This window comes from Lissotriton helveticus, chromosome 6 (genome assembly GCF_964261635.1).
Source record: "Lissotriton helveticus chromosome 6, aLisHel1.1, whole genome shotgun sequence".
Taxonomy (NCBI): domain Eukaryota; kingdom Metazoa; phylum Chordata; class Amphibia; order Caudata; family Salamandridae; genus Lissotriton; species Lissotriton helveticus.
Genome location: NC_136067.1, coordinates 519,362,177 through 519,385,894, shown reverse-complemented (window position 1 = coordinate 519,385,894; position 23,718 = coordinate 519,362,177). Strand labels below are relative to the sequence as shown.

The following is a 23,718-nucleotide window of genomic DNA, read 5'->3' as shown; positions in this document are numbered from 1 at the left end:
TTGTTAATTATAAATTAAGTTTCAATTTTTTTCTATTAAATACAATTAAATAAAATATGTATGACGTTTGAACACATACTTTTACAACCATACCTTTACAACAAAACTTTAACAACGCAAATACCATTATACCACATTTATTTACAACGAATGTTTTTACAAAGCAAAGACCTTTACAACGCCTAGCATTACAACTTAAGTATTTATAATTATATAATCTTGTATTTAATGTAAATTAATAGAAAATAATTTAATTAAATGTATTTAAATTTAATTAAATTAATGAAAATGTAAATTTACCTTATTTGTACCCTGTACCCCTCTACCCTAAAACCCCAAACTGACCCTGAACCCTAAAAACACCCCTTTACCCACAAACTGAAAACTGACCCTGAACCCTAAAAATACCCCTTTACCCACAAACTAAAAACTGACCCTGAACCCTAAAAATACCCCTTTACCCAAAAACTGAAAACTAACCCTGAACCCTAAAAATACCCCTTTACCCACAAACTGAAAACTGACCCTGAACCCTAAAAATACCCCTTTACCGACAAACTGAAAACTGACCCAGACCCCTAAAAATACCCCTTTGCCCACAAACTGAAAACTGACCCTGAACCCTAAAAATACCCCTTTACCCAAAAACTGAAAACTGACCCTGAACCCTAAAAATACCCCTTCACCCAAAAACTGAAAACTGACCCAGAACCCTAAAAATACCCCTTTACCCACAAACTAAAAACTGACCCTGAACCCTAAAAATACCCCTTTCCCCAAAAACTGAAAACTAACCCTGAACCCTAAAAATACCCCTTTACCCACAAACTGAAAAATGACCCTGAACCCTAAAAATACCCCTTTACCGACAAACTGAAAACTGACCCAGACCCCTAAAAATACCCCACAGCCCACAAACTGAAAACTGACCCTGAACCCTAAAAATACCCCTTTACACAAAAACTGAAAACTGACCCTGAACCCTAAAAATACCCCTTCACCCAAAAACTGAAAAGTGACCCAGAACCCTAAAAATACCCCTTTACCCAAAAACTGAAAACTGACCCTGAACCCTAAAAATGCCCCTTTACCCAAACACTGAAAACTGACCCTGCACACTAAATATACCCCTTAATCCACAAACAGACAACTGACCCTGAACCCTAAAACTACCCCTTTACCCAAATACTGAAAACTGACCTAGAACACTAAAAAAACACCTTTACCCAAAAACTGAAAACTGACCCTGAACCCTAAAAATACACCTTTACCCAAAAATTGAAAACTGACCCTGAACCCTAAAAATTCTCCTTTATCCAAATACTGAAAACTGACCCTGAACCCTACAAATACCCCTTTACCCAACAATCAAAACCTATAACATTTTAAATATAATTATATACTTACCAACACTTACGTCGTAATGGTATGCGTTGTCAAAATACCTGCATAGTATAAACTTTTTATCTACATACATGCATTGCTATGGTTTTTACATTGTAAAATTTTCATTGTAAAGGTAGTGCATTTTAAACGCTGTGTGCAAAACATTATATACCTTAAGTAAATATTATTATTTCCTTATTTATTATTATATTACTTCCCAGTCTATTCCCCTATAAACAGACAACCCACTACAGAAAATTATAAATTTAATGCAACATAATTAGCAAATAATTAATTAGATAAACTTATTTAGAATTTATATTTTAAATTATGAACATTAATGTTTACATTAACAATTATTTAAATATTACTACAAATTAAATAATTAACATATTTAATACATTAAAATTAAATTACTTCCCACCCTATTCCCCTATAAACTCACAACCCCCTACATGACATAAATTATTTAACATAACATAATTAGCAATTAATCAATTAAATTAAATTATTTATCAATTAATTTTTATATAATTTAAATACATTATTTAATTAACAAATATTAAAATATTACTACCAATGAATACATTTACCTTTTGAAATAATTATAATAAAATTACTTCCCACCCTATTCCCCTATAAACCCACAACCCGCTACATGACATAAATTTTATAAATTTACATAATTACCTATTATTCAATTAAATTAAATTAATTACCAATTAAATTTTATTTAATTAAAAAATATGATTTAATTATCAATTATTTAAATATTACTACCAATTAATAAAAATACATATTTAATTATTTAAATTTAAATTACTTCCCACCCTATTCCCCTATAAACCCACAACCCGCTACATAACATAAAATATATAAATTTACATTATTACCAATTATTCAATTAAATTAAATTAATTAACAATTAAATTATAAATATTTAAAATATAATATTTAATTAACAATTAATTAAATATTAATACAAATTAATTAATTAACATATTTATTTATAATTAAATTACTTCCCACCCTATTCCCCTATAAACTCACAACCCGCTACATGACATAAATTATTTAAATAAACATAATTAGCAATTAATGTATTAAATTAAATTAATTACCAAATAAATATTATATATTAAAAACAATTAATTAACAATTAATTAAATATTAATACCAATTAATACATTTACATATTTAATTAATTATATTTAAAACACTTCCCACCCTATTCCCCTAAAAACCCACTACCCGCTCCTAGAAATTATTATAGTATTTGAAATATTTTTTTAAATTATTAATTATTTTTTAAATTATTTCTATATAAACAAATACAAAAATTACATATATTTTAACAATAAATGTAGTAATAAAACATTAAAACAATGTACATTTAACTATTAGATATTATTTATATCCATATTAATAGTCGATATCATGACAGTCGATATCATGACTGTCGATAACACAACTTTCGATATTTTTAAACTACTAGAAAAATCGATATTTGTTACTAACGATATTACTTACTCGATATTTTAACAATCGATATTTTTTTAAAAACATAAAAATCGATAAAAAATACATCGATATTACTTACCTCGATATTAATGCCATCTAGATATTCTGGAGTCGATATTATGTCCAGTCGAAATAAAAAACTCGATATTAAGACTGCACACCGTGGTTGAAGGCTCTAGAAACTCGGGTTGTTCCTTAACCACCTTCAGAATCGGCTCTGAAGTTGTCTGGCTTCGGGATGGGGAACAAGACCATTGGCGCTGCCCACGAACTTCATCAGGGAAGTGGGAATGGCATGAAGGAGTGAGATTCCGGTTCAACTTTTTACGTTCATTGCACTCACCTATGGATTAGCAGCGTGATGAAGACAGGTCTTGAGGGTGCTTTGAGAGTGGCTCCGTTGGCTTCGGGGAGTAGGATGAGATGAGTGTTTGACTTGGAGCTGGACTTAGACCAGTCCTGGTGCCAAGTTGTCTTGAGCTTGGTGCCATAAAACTTTCCCTCGTGTTCCCTGAAGGCCTTTGGGTTCATCAACACACAGTCCTATAGAGTTGTTGCTCAACCTCAGACACCACAGGCAACTCTGGTGGTGATCTGTCAAAGACATCGGTTTGAGACAGTCCTTACATGTCTTAAAACCTGTCATCTTAGGGGTGACATCCTTACACACTGTTGATAATTTTGGAGAAATATCTGATAAACAGTCTCTGAGTGATAAAATAAGTTTTGATTCCATGTCTAGAGACGTGGAAAGAAAGGATTCAATGTCAGCAACCAGGAGTGGTGCCTCCATAGACCCCACACATCACACCTGGAGCAGAATGGTGGCAGTGCGGAACTTCACGGCACCACCTTCCGGCACGCAGAGGTACTACGAAAAAGTTTTAAAATCTATTCTGATGCATGGGAATGTTCAAAAGGTGAGGAATCTGCACCTAGAATTGTCTACAATAAATTAATGCATTAGCTGTGAGTGAAAATGTGTCACAACACATCTAGGGCACCTTGCTTCAGAAAGAAACACAGTTCAATAGGTTTAGATGCTATTACATATCACATTTATCAGATCATACTGTTAAAATCCTGTCATTTATTCAGTTGTACCTCTTCACGGTTATTCTTTAGTTTATCACTGTCAGTGTAGGCCTGGCTTAGGCCTTTGTTTGCATACTTTAAAGAATGGGAGAGTAGTTTTGGAGTGTATTTGCTTCTTTAAGAATTAGTGGAGTGGTATATCCTCAGTGGTGTGCTGGTACTTTGCACAAGTCACTCGCAGACTAGAGGTAAAAGACAGATAAAGCATATTCCAGGGAGCACTTTCAGATATTGTGGAATGGGGAGTGAAAGAAACTAAATTATTTGAGATACCCCAGTATCCCTTTATTATTGGGTTTCACAGGCAAAGTTAGAAGAGAAAAGTATAGGTTTTATAGGGGAATTAGTCCCTACCCATACTGGCTTGAAGAAACATCTTTCTTTTTACCTTCAGGAGCATCCATACCACCAGAGGTAGAAGTCTTTGAAAGGGCAGTAATAAAAGACATCGTAGCCATGAGTACAAACTTGTGCCTACACAAAAATGATGCGAAAGCAGAAGGCATTGCCGTAAAATCATTGAGTACCAGGAATGATTTAGTTATAAAATCAGCAAAACACACAAGATGATGGACGGAATGTTGCACATTGGCAAAACATTCACTCCCAGTCACAGATCTGGGTTGAATCCATCGTTATTTTGCTTACCATGCCACCCCAGGTCAGACATGGCCATATGCAAATCAGTCTTGACCCTGTGCCTCATGGGAACAGTCCAGCCCGAACTGCCAAGCCATGTCTTTCCTGGACCGGAATCAAGCATCCTAGGACCGGTTTCTGGCTATCAGCCGTCATCAGCCAGAATAGCTTGACTCCAGTGGCGTAGTGAGTTATAAAATCAGCAGATAAGGGCAGGCCATTGTCCTTCAAACCTTAAAGTGGTGGGTAAGTAACTTTTCATAATGTGTAAATATCTGAATTAAAAGTCATATTTTGGTGGTGTGGCATTTCATCAACTGGGCAGCCTATGCAATAGTGTTAGGTAAGGGTCAGCTGAGTGACAAAGTTAGAGATTTTACAGCCATATTAACCAGATTACTCTCTTTCCTCTTTTGGCTTGTTTCAGGCAAGCCTTATAGCTCAGTGTACTCACTCATTACTGGGTTTTCAAGTAAGTTCCAATGTTAAATTTGTTTCAACACTGGAACAGGTCATTTTAAAGGTGACCACCCTCAGGGCTATAAAGACATCAACATAGTCCCCTGGCATGTGCAAAACCAGATCACGGAAGTGAGGGCACAACCAAACTTGCCTGGAAATGCGTTCTCGATTCCATGGCAAGACCCTACATGGGTCTTCTGTGCAGACAAATGCTTGACCAGGCAGGTCAGGTCCCTTTAAAGACTAGGATAGGTGAGTGCACCAAGTTATGTTGAGGGTAGGGGTCTGCTACAGGGATGTGTGTGCTCTGGCCAAGAGATAGTGAAGGAACTACTGTCTCTATAAATCTATTAAATAGAGATTAAGGTCTGAAAATAGTACATGCGTTTTCCTCAGTACAGTGGAATTTTCCTCTACTCCAGTGGTACAAAAACTACATTTGCATTGCCGACCAGTGTAAAAACAGCAATTGCTGTAATTGGTGAAAAACTGCATTTTTGTTCAGGTCCAGATACTGTTGCTATTTTCCGTCAATGCAAATGTTGATACCAAATTGCACTGCACTGGAGCAAAGTGTGTAATACGGCTCCTTGCCTATGTTATTGGTGAAAAACCTGAGTTTCACTGGATGGGTCATAACCCGATACACCGTTCTTTAGCAACAAGACCTCCCAAGACATGCAGCAATTTGCCCATTAAGATCAAATGCAAGACAAAAGTACCGCAAAATCAATCAATACATGCATTCATTAAATAAATATGCACTATACTATGCAAACTTGGAATTTGTATATATTCACGAATTTAACAAACTGGTTCAGCCTAGTTCAACGACTTTTAGCTGATACATCTCGAAGCTTTAAGACACTTTGAAAGGCTTATTCAAATATTCAAAACATACCAAAAACTGTGGTTCTTGATGGCAGGAGAACTGTGATCTTTACTGGCATTTTGTTTCTTGGTACAGTTATTCAGTTTTTGCCCCATCATTCTTCTGATTAAAGCATCATCAATATTTGGAAATAACTGTTTTGTGACACCTGAGTAAGAGAAAAGAGAGTAATTGATTCAAGACATTATTTCAAACTGACAAAAAATAATGTGAATATTTTAATTCTAAAAGATATTCAGGGGTGCGGTGCTGATTGTGTCCCAAGATGATACAGGAGCTTCTAGTCAAGCCCTGCATAAATGCACTCCCTTGTATGCCAGTACCACACAAAGGTTGGTGGGTGCACGAGGGGTAAAAATGTGCCTGGGAGGTTGTCAAAAGTAGTCTTACATATGTGGGTTCAAGTCCTTGCGTCCTCTCCTGCATTCTCAGAAAACTGTATGCAGGAACACTTCAGACTCATCTGTGCTGGGGTGGGAACTCCAACGGTGACCAGCTGCCCAAGTGAGTGAAGGGGCAGCCGGGTAGCGAATGATTTCCTTGAGGAGGTTAGGACATAGGGAACCGCGGTGTGACTGGAAACATGGCGGGTTGATAAAACCAAGCCATACAAGACATATTGTTTGGGTCATAAAGGGCTACAATTCTGAACAAGGAATGTAGGGGCATATTATCAAGACAGGCGATAAAATTATTGCCGCTTTAGCGGCAGAAACCAGCCACTAAAACAGCGGTAATTGGCTTGATAATATGCTCTATGGAATTCCAATTGAAGGCCATGTTAGATGTCTTTCACATCTAACATGGGCTTCATTTGGAATTCCATAGAGCATATTATCAAGCCCATTATCGCCGTTTTAGCGGCGGTTTTCTGCAGGTAAAGCGGCAATAATTTTATCGCCTGTCTTGATAATATGCCCCGTAGTTCTTATTAGTATAAGTCAGGTTTAACACTTTGGTTAAAACATTGCTGTTTATCTCTCCTTCTCAGCTAGATATTGTTATTTTGATGTCCTATTTCTATTTCAATAAAAGTTAGGCATATGAAGTTGTGAATATGGGTCCAAAGTACTTGTAAATGTGACACTCTCCCCAGACAGTACAGAGGTGAAGGTATCCCTTCATGCTCGTGGTAATGGTGCCTGAAATATAACTTTAGATTTTCCATATTGCCATTTAGACTGGAAACATGTGAGAAGTTTGATATCTTTTTTTGAACTTAAAAAGAATTTTGATATCTTGATATAATTTTTTAGGTCTCGCCTGACCCAGCGCATGCGCTGCTCTGGCGAAGGGCTCAAAAAATGTTACCATTGCCAGCCTGGCTAGCCTAGAGCTACAGTGCATATGCACGGGCGCGCTCTTAGGAGCTGAGGCGCAAAATGGCAAACATTGTCATACTCATTAAGCGCCCAAGATCACTTTGATGTTCTTGTTCAAAGAACACGTTGTTGTGTTAATGCTTTGCTGCGCCCCTTTGACTTACAATCTGCGTTCTCTTTCCATAAACTTGATGTTTGTGTTCCTTTATTTTGAGATGCCTTTAGTATTACTGTCACACACACAACCACAACCACACTCACAACCACATGCACAACCACACGCACAACCACACACACAACCACAAACAACCACACACACACAACCACAAGCACACACACAACCACAACACATACAACCACAACCACATACACACACAAACACAACCACACACACAACCACAACCACACACAGCCATGCACACACAACCACACATGCACACACACAAACACACAGACAACCACAACCACACTCACAACCACACATGCAACCACACTCACAACCACACACACAACCACACATACACAACCACACATACAACCGCGCACCCACACACAACCACACACACACAACCACACACAACCACACACACAGCTACAGCCACACACACTCATCAACCACATACAAAACCACACACACAACCACAACCACACACCAAACTACACACACAACCTCAACCACACACACACAACCACACACACACACACACAATCACAACCACACACACAAGGACACACACAAGCACACACACAAGCATACACACAGCCACACACACAACCACACACAACCACAACCACACACACAACCACACACACAACCACAAGCACACACACACAACCACAACCAACCACACACAACCACAAGCACACACACAACCACACACACAACCACACACAACAAACACAACTACATACACACACACAAACACAACCACACACACAACCACACACACACAACCACACATGCACATACACAACTACACACACAACCACACACACAACCACACACACAACCACACACCCACCCACACAACCACACACACACACACACATACAACCACAACCACACACACACACACAACCACAACCAACCACACACACAACCACAAGCACACACACAACCACAAGCACACACAACCACACACACAACCACGCCCCTTTGACTTACAATGTGCTTTCTCTTTCCACAAACTCGATGTTTGTGTTCCTTTATTTTGAGATGCTTTTAGTATTACTGTCACACACACAACCACAACCACACACACAACCACACACACAAACAAACACACAACCACACATACAACTACACACACACACCACACACACAACCACACACACAACCACACACACACACAACCACAAACAACCACACACACACAACCACAAGCACACACACAACCACAACACATACAACCACAACCACATACACACACAAACACAACCACACACACAACCACATACACACACAACCACAACCACACACACAGCCATGCACACACAACCACACATGCACACACACAAACACACAGACAACCACAACCACACTCACAACCACACACACCCACACACAACCACAGCCACACATACAACCACACATACAACCACACACACACAACCACACACACACAACAACACACACAACCACACACACAACCACACACATACAATTACACACACAAACACACACAACCACACACACAAACACAACCACACAACCACACCCAAATACAACCACACAAACACAACCACACACACACAACCACACCCAACCACCCAACCACACACACAACCCCAACCACACACACAAAACCACACACACCCAACCAGAACCACACGCCCAACCTCACACAACCACACCCAACCACACAACTACACACCAACAACCACACACACAACCACACGCACAACCACACGCACAACCACACACACACAACCACACACACAACCACACACACAACCACACACACACACAACCACACTCACACAACCACACCCAACCACACATACACACAACCACACACACAACCACAACACACACAACTGCAACCACACACACAACCATACACAAAACCACCCACACCCACCCACACCCCCACACACAACCACGCACACACACAACCACACACACAACCACACACACAACCACACCTAAGCACACACACAACCACACACACAACCACAAACACAACCCCACACACAACCACACACACAACCACACACACAACCACATACACAACCACAGACACACAACCACACACACACCTCACACAACTACAACCACGCACACACACAACCACAACCACACACACAACCACACACACAACCACACACACAACCGCACACAACCACAAACACAACACACACAACCACACACAACCAAACACACAACCACACACAAACATACACACAACCACACACAAACATACACACAACCACAACCACACACACAACCACAACCACACACACAAATACACACAACCACACACACAACCACACACAACCACACACAACCATACACACACAACCACACACACACACAACCACACACATGCAACCACACACACACAACCACACACACAACCACACTGTCAGTGCACAATTTCAACAGGCACAGACAACATCAGTCGTCAGTGCACCCTTTCACCAGGCACAAACACCACCAGCTGATAGTGCATGCTTTCACCGGGCACAAACACCACCAGCCGTCAGTGCACACTTCCACCAGGCACACACCACTAGATGTCAGTGCACGCTTTCACCAGGGACACACACACCACCAGCCACCAGTGCACGCTTTCACCAGGCACTCACACACCACCAGCCGCCAGTGCACGCTTTCACCAGGCACTCACACACCACCCGCCGTCAGTGCACGCTTTCACCAGGCACACACACACCACCAGCCATCAGTGCACGCTTCCAACAGGCACACACACCATCAGCTGGCAGTGCACACTTCCACCAGGCACACTCACCACCAGCCATCAGTGCACAATTTCTATAGGCACACACACCACCAGCCATCAGTGCACACATCAATTGTTAACTCATCCACAATTAACTATTGTAGCAATCGCAGTATGGCGCACTTTGCTTTTTAACATATTCATCTAAAGCGCAGCATGCCACCATTGCTACAAAAATAAATACACATTTTTTTGGCCTACAATTTATAGACTTTTGTTGCAATTGGTGTTGCAATATTTACCAATGCCAATAGCTCAAACTAAGTTAATGCGAGGCCTATTGCATTGCAAATGCTTGTCATGGTTAGGTTTAGTTAAGATTTGGATTTAAAAAGCAAATGCTTCTTCCTGTATTAGTGTTATCATACATGCATACACATATACTTTCTAAAATAAAGCAGTGCAGCGACCAAAGTTGCTGCACTGCTTTGCAGAAGGGGGATTGAGCAGCACAGAGTCATATTTACTAAATATGGCTTGTTGCTTCTCTCTTCCACTGCACTGGTTCAAGAATATGCTGCCTAACACCACAGAGACTCCTGTACACCATGTGCAAAGAAGTATGATGTCTTGTTTTTTACTGGAAGTATACTATTCCAGTACAAAACCCTATGCAATGTTTAAAATATTACACACATTGGTTATGTGCTTGACAGTGCAGCATACGTGCAATGTGTGAACTGTCTTGAGAGAGAAATATATTTCTCCAACTTTGCGCCTGCCTAAAGAGATGTTACATTGTTTACAACAGCGCAGTTCGGCAGTTCTATTAGACAGGGTTTTGTGTAAAAAAATATGGATACTTGTGTTGGAACACCCAAGTGCCATCCATTTAACACTCCCTAGACGCAAAGTGGCACAAAGCAGTGCATGAAAGAAGCCCCCTCTACTAGCAAAAAAACTTTTGAAATATTCTCCCTGTAGGAAACTCAGATCTAGCACTCTGGACCTCCTTCAGGTTCCCTGAATTTGCCGGACCTGCTCCGGGGGGGGATGAGCCTTCACATATCTTGCGCCAAGATACTGGAATCAGCTCCCCCCCGCTCTGCGCAAAATTTCAAGCTACAGCCTCCTTAGGAAACAGCTGAAAGCCTTTCTGTTCTAACTGGCCTACCTATTTTCACCCTGGTTTTCTAATCCTCAGAATACTACCTTCTATGCAGTGCCGAGATGCCCCAGGGCGATTTTTGCACTTTATAAAACACTTAAAATAACATAACAACATAACAAATTGATATTTGCTTAGAAAAAAGGGCACTTTTCCAGTGTTGAAGAGTAAATACGTTTTCAAGACTTTGCACTGTCTTGCATCACTTTGCAAGACTTTGTGGCATTGAAAAGTCTTTATAAATCAGCCCCATAATCCATAATTTGCAATCTTGTAAAAGCATCTGTTTAGGAAGCATAACATGTTTGACTTATGGAAAGTAAAGAAGAAACTAAGCAGTATCTCTGGAAACTAAACTGGAATCAAAATTGCAGAAACTGACCAAGTTTGCAGTATGCTGCCGAATTGGAGGAACCCCTAAATCACAATAGTATCACACCATGAAAATGGCAATTTACCGTAAAAATCAAATATGACATAGATTTTACATGGTTGGGAGACCTTTTGCATTTTTTCAAACTTCCAAAGTAAAATTCGTCACACTAGAACAAACAACACTAATCATTGTCAACATTTATAAATCCCTTATTTCACAATTTATTAAATTGAATTAAATATTTTTTTTAACTTGGGGTAATAGATTACATAAACATAAATATTTTGACACATTTCTAACATGTTTTTTAGTAATCAGTGAAGCCTTTCCATTTACAACATTTATGTATGTGAATGCAGTTGACTGGAGTGTTTATAGGAGATGATTAAATATAGCCGCAAAAAGGTACCTCGTGATGTTAATGGATCTGCACTTTCATAATTGAGTATGAATTATGAACACAGTCGAAATATCAATGTCCATCAATAATTTTGGGAGTGGAGCCCGTGTGCTTTGCTTAACAGTGCTAAAGTGTTTTAGCTGTCATTCTGCAATAGGTTACCCGTTGTATATTTATACTTTCTTCAATATGGCTACTTGGTGTCTGTAGTCATTTCTTAGTGTTCTTATCTTACCAGTCTCCCATACTACCTAAGAGTGTTCTATCTGTGATGTGAAGATTCCAGCCTTGGCAGTTGATGGTCTGGTCAGCTGTGAGGTTTACTGCTCTGCTGTGTAACTTAATAAATATATCTTAATAACTTCCTGCTGCCTACCTAAACTACTTACAACATTTTGGGGACATCCGAAGCTGACCGGACCAGGGGAGCAGACCAGAAGAGAAGACCAGGAAGACTAGCGCAGCACGAGCAAGACCTCACAAACAAGAACCCACCTGAGTGCGGCCGGTAACAATAAGAAAAGCAACCAAAAACCTGCTGACACAAGAAAGCTTGAAGAAATTAGCCGCAAGTTAGAAGGAAAATATTAACTAAACAAGCGTAAGAGATCACAACCTAATCCTGTGAAACGCATGAATATAAGGTGAAAGTAACTGCATGTGACAGAGAAATCCAAGAAAGAAATCGTCTACTGCAGCAAGAATTTTGAGAAATCCTCATTTACTGGAAGTAACTAAGTATGGGCGGATCTAGCGGATCTCGCGTACGCGAATTTGCGTATTTACGGATTCGCAATCCGCAAAATCCGCGAACTCTCGCGGATTTGCGGATTTTTGTGTTTTTTGTGTTGGCGAGCGTTCGCGAGGATTTGTGGACCATTTCGCAATTGCGAACTTACTTTTCGGCTCGCAACGGCCGCGACTATGTTGTTTCTACGTCTGGTTTATCATCACAGGTTCACAGCACCCTCTGTTTCACCACTGCCACCCTCTGGTACACCCATGCCACCCTCTGGTACATCCTCACTGCCACCCATTAGGTTTGTTTATCACTGTAGATTATGGGGGTGAAAAAAAGCAAGCACACCTGCCCTGCTTCAACTGCCATGAATTAATTTGGGGTTGATTAATGTGTCAGTGATTTTGAAACTTCCAGTCTGGCTGGCACCTGCTTCCTTCCTTATCTGTAATTTGCTTTCTGTTGCAGTGAAAGCAAGCACACCTGCCCTTCTTCAACTGCCATGAATTAATTTGGGGGTCATTAATGTGTCAGTAATTTTGAAACTTCCAGTCTGGCTGGCACCTGCTTCCTTCCTTATCTGTAATTTCCGTTCTGTTGCAGTGAATTTTTTTTTTCACAGGACCTTTATGGTCTACTTGTAGCTATTCTATGAGCCTGCTGTTTGGGTCATAGCAGGGTCATAGAATAGTTGCAAATAGGCAACTGAACTCTGGAGGGGCCCCTCAGGAAGCACTAGAGTGAATGGTTACTAATGTTAAGTTTGAACTTTTGCACCTGCTGATTGCTTTCAGTTTAGCAAAAATCGTTTTTCTGCAATTTCGCGCCATTTGCGGGGCGCGAATCCGTGCGAGATCGATTTCGGAAGCCGCGAATGCGTGCGAATACACAATTTTTTTTTTGCGGCGTGTATGTTCGCGTGATTTTGTGCATGTTCGCAAGGCGCTTGTAGCGATACGTTTGCGAAGTTACCCTAACGGTCGTACACGGGCGCGGCCATCTTGTTTGCGTGACGTAATTCCGTTTCCGGCCGCTATGTGTAATCTCGCAAAGTGTGCTGCTCGCTAGTACAATTTTGCGCGTGATCGCGAGGGAAATCTCGCGCGAACTTACCCATGCGGTCGTGAACGGGCGCGGCCATCTTGTTTCTCATTCATTGCTATGGTTCTGGGCATGCTTTCTGTATCCTCTCTGAATCTCTTCCATCCTTTGCTTGTTTGAAGTTTTTTTGATCTATTTTCCTTATTATCTATCCCTCTATTTTTCTAGCTCTATATTTTTGTGTTTTCTGCTACTTTTTGTTAATTTTAAACTACTTTTTTAAACTCTTTCCTTTTCTTCTTCCCTATTCTATTTCTTCTTTATTATTTACATTCATTTCTGCCCAGACCATGGTAAAGGGAGCCGGGAAGCACCCTGAGAAGAGGAAGGGTCCCGCACCCGTGCCCGGCTCCCGTGCGGGCGTTTGAGGGGGGAGCTAGTGATGCCACGGGAGATCTTTAGCGCGGAGGAGGTGGCCGCACTAATATTCCATGTCCAGCGCCGCCTCCCCAAGACCATCCTGGGAGGCGGCAAGATTGCAACCGGCTATGGCATCCGGGAGCGCCGGAAGCGGTGGGAGAAGGTGTGCCGGGCCATGCTTAAGCTCTCTGGGGTCCGGCGCACCTATAACCAGGCCACCCACCGCTGGACGGATGTCATGGACCGGGAACGCGACTTGCTGGACGCGCTCGGCGTAGAGGTCCCCAGGCTTGGTGAGTAGTAGTAGCTATTTCTAGCTATTTCATCACTACTCTGTTTTATCCGGCTCTGTTATTTGCAAATCTTTGTTCTTTACCAAGAGCAATAATGCTGCCGATTACATTGTAGGTAAATTATATTTCAAAATCTTCTATGCATTTCAGGTGCACTGCTCTCCTTCTCAGTAGCCTTGCTTGCTACTATGCTTATTTGTTTTGTATTTTGTGTTCATTTCATTGGCCTGAGAAATTATGTATGAGTGTAGTGTAAAGAACTGCGTAATGCTAGACACTAAGGGTCATATTTTCAATTACCGGCACATCCCTGCAAAGTAGCAGGGATGCGGCAGTAATTGTGCGCCATGCCACCACCACCACCCATGGGCCTAAAACGTCACAGAAGCCTTACGCATCTGTGCCGTAAAGGCGGAGCATTGCTGGAGTTGCGTGCCAACGATGGCGCAGCTCCAGCAATGCTCTGGGGTGCCCTATCTCCCCAATGCTGCATCAAGCCGTACGTCGGCATCAAGCAGGCGCAGTGTTTCAGTCACGCATCATTGTCCTAAAAGTGACTGATTGACATCTTGTAGATTTCCCTCAGCCACTTTTAGGATTCGTTCCTGTGCGGGAACGCCCTCCCTTGCGCCGGAACGCCCCCTGATGGCGCAGGGCTTTACAACGTGATGCATCTCCCATATGCGTCATTTTTTTTTATATACGCCGCACCATGGCGCCTCTTTTGTTCTGCCGCTGCGTCACAAAAGTCACGCAACAATGGAGTAAAATGAGCCGCAAGGGACTTCTAAATCAGCCCCAACAGACTGAAGTCCAGTACTTCCTTTAGACACATGGCTATAAGAAGAAATAGTGGTGGTGGTCGGTGGATTGATAGTTTGAGTATTCACTGATCTGCAAGCACGATGGACTTTGTCTGTCACTTCGCGTGCTGCGGACTGCTGCCTGCCAGGCCTAGGCAAACCTTTTTAGTAGTCTGTTTAGTGAGTTACATAGGAACTTTCGAAGTCAACGGTCCGCAAATCAGGCAATACGAATAACGTAGTATACCATATGAGATTGGTCAATATATCCTGTGGAATAGTTGTCTATCTATTTGCTATTTCTCCAAAATATTTTGTTATTGTTCTTTTGAAATGTTTGATTTGGTTGACAAATCTCATCCATGTTTTCTGGTCTTTCTTTCTTTCATGTTGTACATCAGCTCCCCCCAAGGGCAAGAGGACACAGGAGGAGGAGGAGGGTGCTGTTCAGGAGGATGCAGGCCAGGATCGGGCAGGCGAGGGCTCCTTTGCTGGCCCCAGTAAGTTTTAATTTTAATATAGAGTACCTATTTTTTCCTAGCGTTCCTCATTCGATTTTTTCTAAATCGTCTTTGATCTTCTTGTAGACTGGATCTAAATTCTTATCCTGCCTCGACTATGACTCCCTGTGGTATTACTAGATTATTCTTATTAGTCTGTCTGTGTAGCTAACTAAGATTGCACATTTGGCAATTCCATTGGACTCCCATTCTAGTCAGCAATAGCTCTATGCACTGAGTGCAGTCCTCTGGGATTGTCCATAATGTCTTTTCAAGTCTTCTAAATGTTTATGCTTTGACAATTGCCAACAATAAAAAGGTGAATGACCACCAAGAAAGAATAAGATACTACTTTACTTTTGGTTTGGATAGGAGGACAATCCATTCTACTACTGTTGCAGGGACAAATCTGCACAAACCGAACTATGAACACTAAATAGTGCATTGTTTATCAATTATAATAGGCGCAGGTAGACTTTCTTTCCACATACCTCAGTGATATCAGACTTTGAAGAACCCCCAATCTCCTTACTGACTAGATAGTGTGGCAGAGTCATTTAGCTCCCAAAGTCACCGATGATTGATCCCCAATGATGATTAGATTATCCAACGCAGGACAAGAGTACGGAGTCAGTCAAGAAGTGTCAGAGGCACTCATGCTTGCAAAAATTCCAAAACCTTTAGATCATCCACTCTAGTCTGGAGGACCAAAAACCACAGAGTCTATTTAAGTTTAAAAGCTTATTAAAACTAAACACATTTATTAAAATACACTTTGTCATAAAAGTAAAAGGTTAACTGAAAATGGAAAAGTGCTTAGTGCTAACGATTAATTGGACACATTTCTTGTGGTCGAGCTGAGCTCTCACCTGGTTTGAACTTGAGCTTGACCCTGATCGTGTTCTTAGAAGTCAAGCTTCTGTTAGGAGAAAAAGTGGCGTGTGTTAAAAATAAAAAGCAAGCATTCATCAGTTGTGCCAAAAAGTGCAGCAAGACAACAGCCTTCCCTGGAAAAAGGGACATTTTTACTTTAGAGTATACAGTTACAAATTATTACATTGTATTTCGTTTTTTTAACATTTCTTTATTCCTCCTAGACCAAATATTATATAGTAGTGAGTGGTGTATTTCTAACATTCTTAAATGTACTTTGTAGGTGTAACATCTGGTGGCGGGGCCAGCGCGGAGGTGGTGGTGTTGGACGAGGACTCTGGGGAGGATGCGGTGCAAGTGCCGGACGTTCCTGTGAGGGTTCACACGGTGGTGGCGGGAAGGGGTAAGCTATATATTCCTTACTTATTGAGATTGAAGACTGCATAGTGTGCTTTCTGCAGGGGTGTATAATAAATCAACCAGGTAGTAGCCTCCTCTAAATGTACTTCGACTTAGCTGTGAAGTTTTTGGTGAGAAGAATCCCAATGAACTTGATGGATGGGATGAACGAAAAGCGAAAGAAGGGTGTAAGTAAGTGTGGAAGGACGAGAAATTTTATGACGGCTGGCAAAGAAGAATGATATGTGTTTGCTTGGTCCCCGAGGTGGCTGGGAAGGAAAGAATATGGTATGGTGCATGGCTGGGTCAATGATGAAGCAAAGATGGGTGGAAGGAGAACAGCCTGGGTGGGTGAAACAGAAACTGTATGTGTGCATATACTTTGAATGGATGGATGCCTGGAGCATGGTATTATCTGACTCTTAGATAGCATATGTGTATCTAGAGAGAGTAGATGGTCACTGGATGAACTAAGTGTTACCTTGAAGAGCATGTAACACCGCACCCGCACGTCCGTTCCAGTGTAGGGAAGGCAACTGGCAACTGGCAAGGAAAAGAAATTGTAAATTTGTCCAATACTACCATGAATAGTAGCAGTAGTTTGTATTGCAACTGCAAGCACAGCATATATCCGGTTATTACGGTGGACACTCCGTACCTCTCTTAATAACTTTAGTTTAGTAGTAGTACGTCATTCATGTGTGGGTGTATCACTGTTCACTCAATAATAAGCAAAGCACCTAAAGTCATCCCATATGTCATCAAATACATCCCATGTGAAGTGATAGATAATCAAATTATTTAGCTTCTTCATTTTCCTTTTCTAGTACTCATTTGCACTGTAGGGTGAAAGGTAAATTAATTAAGCAGTAGCCCTTGTAACAGAGTATTCTCAGTGCCACCCGTAATAGAAAAGTAATAGCTTCACCACCTGCATGTACTGGAACGGTACAGTAACGCAAGTCTGTCTCACTCATCATGGTGTGCGTCTGTTTTTCTCGGGTGCAAGTTCACTGCGCTGGCATTCTGCCGGCTTGCATAAGATAACGTACCAATTTTCCTAAACAAGAGAGAAGAAGAAGAATAAGACTGGTGTACTGTCATAGTCGACTGTAATGGAAGTCCATAGTGGTCGTAGAATTTGTTCATTAAACTCCCACTAATGTTAGAGCAAGGATGCAGAAGTGGGAGGTTAGATAGATACTGTCCTCAATAGTTATGTACTGTGCTTTCAATTTGCTACTTGTACTGTGACACAACTTTCGGCTCAATCACTTTGTGTTATTAATGTTAAGGAGCATTGGTTACAGACTATGTCTTTCTTTCTTCATATAGTTGCTCCTTCCAAATCGACATCACGGAGGGAGCAGGCTCGAATGGCCCGGCAACGGAGGCTGGATGCCACTGTCGCCGAATATCGGCGGCTGGTGGCCCTGGAGGAGGAGGACACGCAGTCAACCGGTGGAACCACAACATCCTCCACTGGGACAGCTGCATCCTCCTCCGTGCCCCCACGGGCTGCCAGCCAGCGCAGTGCTCCAGCGGTACGGAGCCGGGCTACCAAAGCCAACCGCCACCGCCAAGCAGCAAAGACACCAGCTGCCCCCCACAGGAGCTGCAAGGCACGCCAGCGCCGCCTAGGACTCAGAGTGTCCTACCTGGAGCAGGAGGTCCATAACTATAAGAACTTGGTGGAGGGCCTCCGCTTCGACCATGCCACCCTCCGCAAGGAGTATGATGCCCTGGCCGCTAAATTCACCAGCACCCTCCAGTAGTGTAGTGTCCCTTGCCCTTTTTTTAGAGACTTTTGGGGGGTGGGATTTGGGAAATGGGTTCTTTTTGGGACTTTTGAAAGACAATCGTTGGGGTTAGGGAGGGTCTTGAGGGAGATTATTTTGTTAGGGCTACATAAATATACTTTTTTAAACTTTATCTGACCATACCTGTTTTTTACTGCTTTTGAGTCTGGTGGGTGGGGGTTTAACAGTAAGTTTGTTTTCCTGAAGAGTCCTAGGACTTTAGTAGTACTACCGTCAATCTCTCGTCTAGTCCTAATACTCCATTATACTACCTCCCACCAAACGCTTATCTTACCTGTAATTTGTGTTTGAAATTAGGGCTAGGCCCAGGGCTGGCTCCACGGGAAATGGGGATTAAGGTTGGCAATCCTGGGCGGATGAAATGTCCTCATTGCGGTGGTACTAGTGGTGTGACACAGTGGCAGTTGCATGCCTATGGAAAAAAAGAAAACGAAACCTGGTTTGTCCTTACTGTAGCATTACAACGGTTACGGTACGATAGAGAATATAGCAGGTGACAGTACACTAGAACAGTGCCACAATGTAGCCTAACAAATGGTAAAGTATTGCAAGTATAACTATTACTTGCGTTGAATTTATTTGACATTGGCTCCTACTACTACAAGAAATAGTACTGAAGCTGAGTAAGTCTAGAATATATCCTCGGATTCCTTCACCAGCCTGTTGCTATGACCTTATCCTCCCCAGCAAGTGTGTGGAATTATTGATGTCATTTAGTCACACATCAAGCAAAACCACACAGCCCGGGGGAAGAGGGTTAGGGTTTGGAAAATGGATGGGAATGGGGGTTTCTTTTTGGGTAGGTTTTGTTGAGAGAAGAAAAAAAAAGCACAGCATGGACAAACAATAATTGAAGATAAAGAAATGGCTGTAGGGATCAAGTTAGAAGCAGAGAGAGATCCAAGAAATGCAGTCAGACTCATAGAAGAAAACAATGGATACTGCATCTGTATGTTGTTGGAGTTGTCCTGTTGAATTTGGTAAGTAAGTTGCATGCAGCAAACAATTCCTCTTATTAGCGGCACTCCTCCATTCCAGCTGACGCTTCGTCCATCAATGTTGGTGACCACTGACAGAAGACACCCTGTCCACTGCCTGCCTGGCGGATGTTGACTGAAACCCGGCCTGTAATTATTGAACGGAAAACAGGAAGTGCTATTACAATACCACTGATAAATAAATATAAGGTATGTACGCTGTGTGGTGCAAAAAGTCACACTTTGATTTTCCTAATAGACAGTACAATATTTTTGAAATTGCGTACTCTGTCTGAGTCACCTTTTGAAGGATAAATAAGTATGGCCAAATTAATTTAGCGGATCTTTCCCCTCAAGCTAGGTGTACTGTAAACTGTGTTTTAGAACAAAATTAGACCTTCCCAGCAATGCTCCCACCAAGACCCTTACTAAAGCCAGTCGCAAAAATGTAGAAGACCCCCAATCAGATCTCAAAAAACGAGGCCTAGCAGAAAAATGGTGACAAAACGTACTTTGAAAGTAAAAGTAGGCCCAAATACCCCCTTACCCACCGTGGATTGTATTCAAACCACTTGCAAGCAAGCAAAAGTATCCATAGCCAGTTGCAAAAATCTAGAACACCCCGAAACACATGCAATCCTGCTGCTAGGGCTAACCCTAACGAACCATAAGTTACAAAAAGTGCCAAAAGGCTTTTCCTTATGGATTTTGTCCAAACCACTTCTATCCGGTATTAGACCTTCCCAGGAATGCCCCAGACCCGCCAACCCACCCGCAAAAAAGCACGCAACAACACCCCCAAACAGCCAAAAAGCAAAATCTCATACTTACAATATCTCTCGACCTTTGGTCCAAACGCGCTGTGCAGCTAGGTCATCCTCATAACTCCTGTTTTCCACCACGGATTTCCTGAAAAGCAAATGCAATCAAGATTAGACTGTCACAGCAGTGCTCCGACAGAGACACCAAAACCCACCCACAAACACCAGGAAGCCCCCCAAACAGGCCCCCGAAAACGCTACATTGAGCAAGATGTCAGAAGAAATAGCAAAAAAAAATTCTGCATGGATTTAGTCCAAACCACTTCTATCCGGTATTCGACCTTCCCAGGAATGCCCCAAGACCCGCCAACCCACCCGCAAAAAAGCACGCGACAACACCCCCAAACAGCCAAAAAGCAAAATCCCATACTTACAATATCTCTCGGCCTTCGGTCCAAACGCGCTGTGCAGCTAGGTCATCAATCATCATAACTCCTGTTTTCCACCACAGATTTCCTGAAAAGCAAATGCAATCAAGATTAGACTGTCGCAGCAGTGCTCCCAGACCCCAAAAGTCACCCACAAACACCCAGAACCCCGCCAAAGAGCACCTCAAAGGCAAGCAAGTCAGCAAAAACGGCAAGAAATTTCCGCCTCATATTTGGTCCAAAACACTTTTATCCGTTATTAGAGCTTCACAGCAATGGGCCCAGAGCCGTCAACTCACCCACAAAGAAGTAGAACACCTCCACAAGTGCTGAGTCTTTCTTCATTGGGCGTAATCCAGCCCTCTGCTTTGAGGGAAATAGGAGTCTGGAGGAGGAGGATAGAGGAGCATGTTCTTCTGAACTTGTGAACCTGAGGAATGTAGACTGCGGCACCTTCAAATCAATAAGCAAACAAGTGAAGACAGTTCTGCTGATGGGCTTGTTTTTGTGATTAGGTGATTAAAGTTTGAATTAAATTAACTGTGCAAAACAAAGAAAGACAGACACACAGGAATAAAAGTGAATAAGGACGAAAAAGAAAGTTATTGATTCATTGTCTCATTTTCAGGGCTCGGTGTCAGGGAATAAAAATAAGAGTTTGTCATCATACTCTGCGAATTCAGGCAGGATGAGGTCAGCGTCACCGAACAGAGAACAAATTCCCTCATCTACGTTGCTGTCCTCCTCGTCTTCATGCGGCGTGCTTTCTCGTACTTTGTAATCTGGTGGTATGAGGTGCTGATTCATCTTGATCATTGTTAGCCTTTCCACATTTTTGGGCGAGAGGCGGCTCCGTTTGGGAGTTACAATGCACCAGCAGCACTGAAAACACGTTCAGAAGACACACTTGCGAGTGGGCAAGACAAGTAGTTTATAGCCAGGTTGGAGAGCTGTGGCCACAATTGTTTTTTCCCATGCCAATACTCCAATGGCTCATCATTAAGAAAGACCTCTGTTGAGTCATTCAGATAGTCCTGCACCATCGACTCAAGGTCCTCAACGGTTCCTCCACTTTGCTTACTTTTTGCTGTGCCTGTGACCTTTTTTCGAGAACCATACTCAAGCCAAGATAGCCAATCCTCTTCAGCAGCCAATGTTACTCTTGTGTGTGGTGCAGATGATCCGGTTGCCGGTGTCTTTAACGGCTGAGAGGTCACTTGTGCCACAGCCACAGGTGCAGAAGTGGATTCTTTTGACTGGGGATGGCCTGCTGATGCTGATGCTGATGTACTGCCTTCTCCTTCAATATCCTGCCGTTCTTTTTCAAACCTCTTGGCTGACCAGCCTAGCCAACGTTTGTACTTTTTAACATCTTCATCAGCAAAAGGAAAGAATGCTTGGCCTGCCAGTGCCTTTTTGTAGCGTGGATCCAGAATAGTAGCACAAATGTAATGCTTTTCTGAGTTGATCATTTTAAGACGTTCATCACCACGTAGGCGCTCTAATAATTTCTCCGACAAAACAAAAGGGTCTTTGTTTTTTTCATCTTTTTCTAACTCAGAAGACACCGCCTTCAGTTGGTGCTCCAGCATGCACAAAAATGGGATAGCTTTTCCCAAATTACAGTCCTCCTTGCTGACTGCACACGTGAAGACCTCAAAAGGACGAAGCATTTCTGTCAGGCTTTTAACTATTTCCCAGTGCGCCGCATCCATCCTCAGGTCCTTCTGAGCTGTACCCAGTGTTAAGAAATAGTGATCGAGTACCGTATACTGCTCCTACAGACGCTCAAGCATGTAGAAGGTTGAGTTCCAACGTGTTGCCACCTCCTGGATGAGTGCGTTCACGGGCATTCGACGTTCATGTAGCAGGCTCCTCAGATGCTTCCGGGCCTTAAAAGAATGGCTGAAATGGTTGCACATTTTTCGGCAGGTGGCCATTACCTCGCACACTGGACTGTCTTTATCACTCAAGAATTTTTGAACTACCAGGTTGATACAGTGCGCCAAACACGGCACTCTGAAATAGTCACCCAGCGCCATGGCCTTAACTACATTGGCGCCATTATCCGTGGAAACATAACCAATCTGGCGGTTTTTTGGGGACAGCCAGTGAAAGACCTTTTTGTTAAACTCGTCCAAAATGTTTCGTGCTGTGTGACTTTTCTCCAAGCCAAACATGGCTAGTGTTGCATGTTTCCGAGCAGCTTTAAAAACTTGGTCCGGGTCAACACCTGCGTTTAGCTTTGCTTTAACCCCTGAAAAAGAGACCCAGTGTGCAGTGATGCACATGTAATCAGCGCCTGCGCCACTGGTCCACATGTCTGTTGTCAGATGTATAGTGTGAACAGCACTCTTCTGCAAAGCTGCCCCAATCACCTCCAGCACATCTTCATGTAGTGCTGGAACCGCAACTCTGGCAAAATAGAACCGGCTAGGAACCTTCCATTTAGGGCAGAGCGCTGCCACTAATTCTAGAAAACCTACCGCTTCTACAAAAG

The 23,718-nt window shown here is 42.2% G+C and overlaps 1 protein-coding gene across 1 annotated transcript in view; it reads right to left on the bottom strand.

Annotated features, from left to right (window-relative positions):
- BEND6 (BEN domain containing 6) overlaps positions 1 to 23,718 on the bottom strand; it is a 487,762-nt gene that overhangs the window by 34,194 nt on the left and 429,850 nt on the right. The window contains exon 8 of the mRNA XM_078646806.1: positions 6,005 to 6,143. Within this exon, the coding sequence (XP_078502932.1) occupies positions 6,005 to 6,143 (139 nt within the window). The remainder of the gene's footprint in view (positions 1 to 6,004; positions 6,144 to 23,718) is intronic.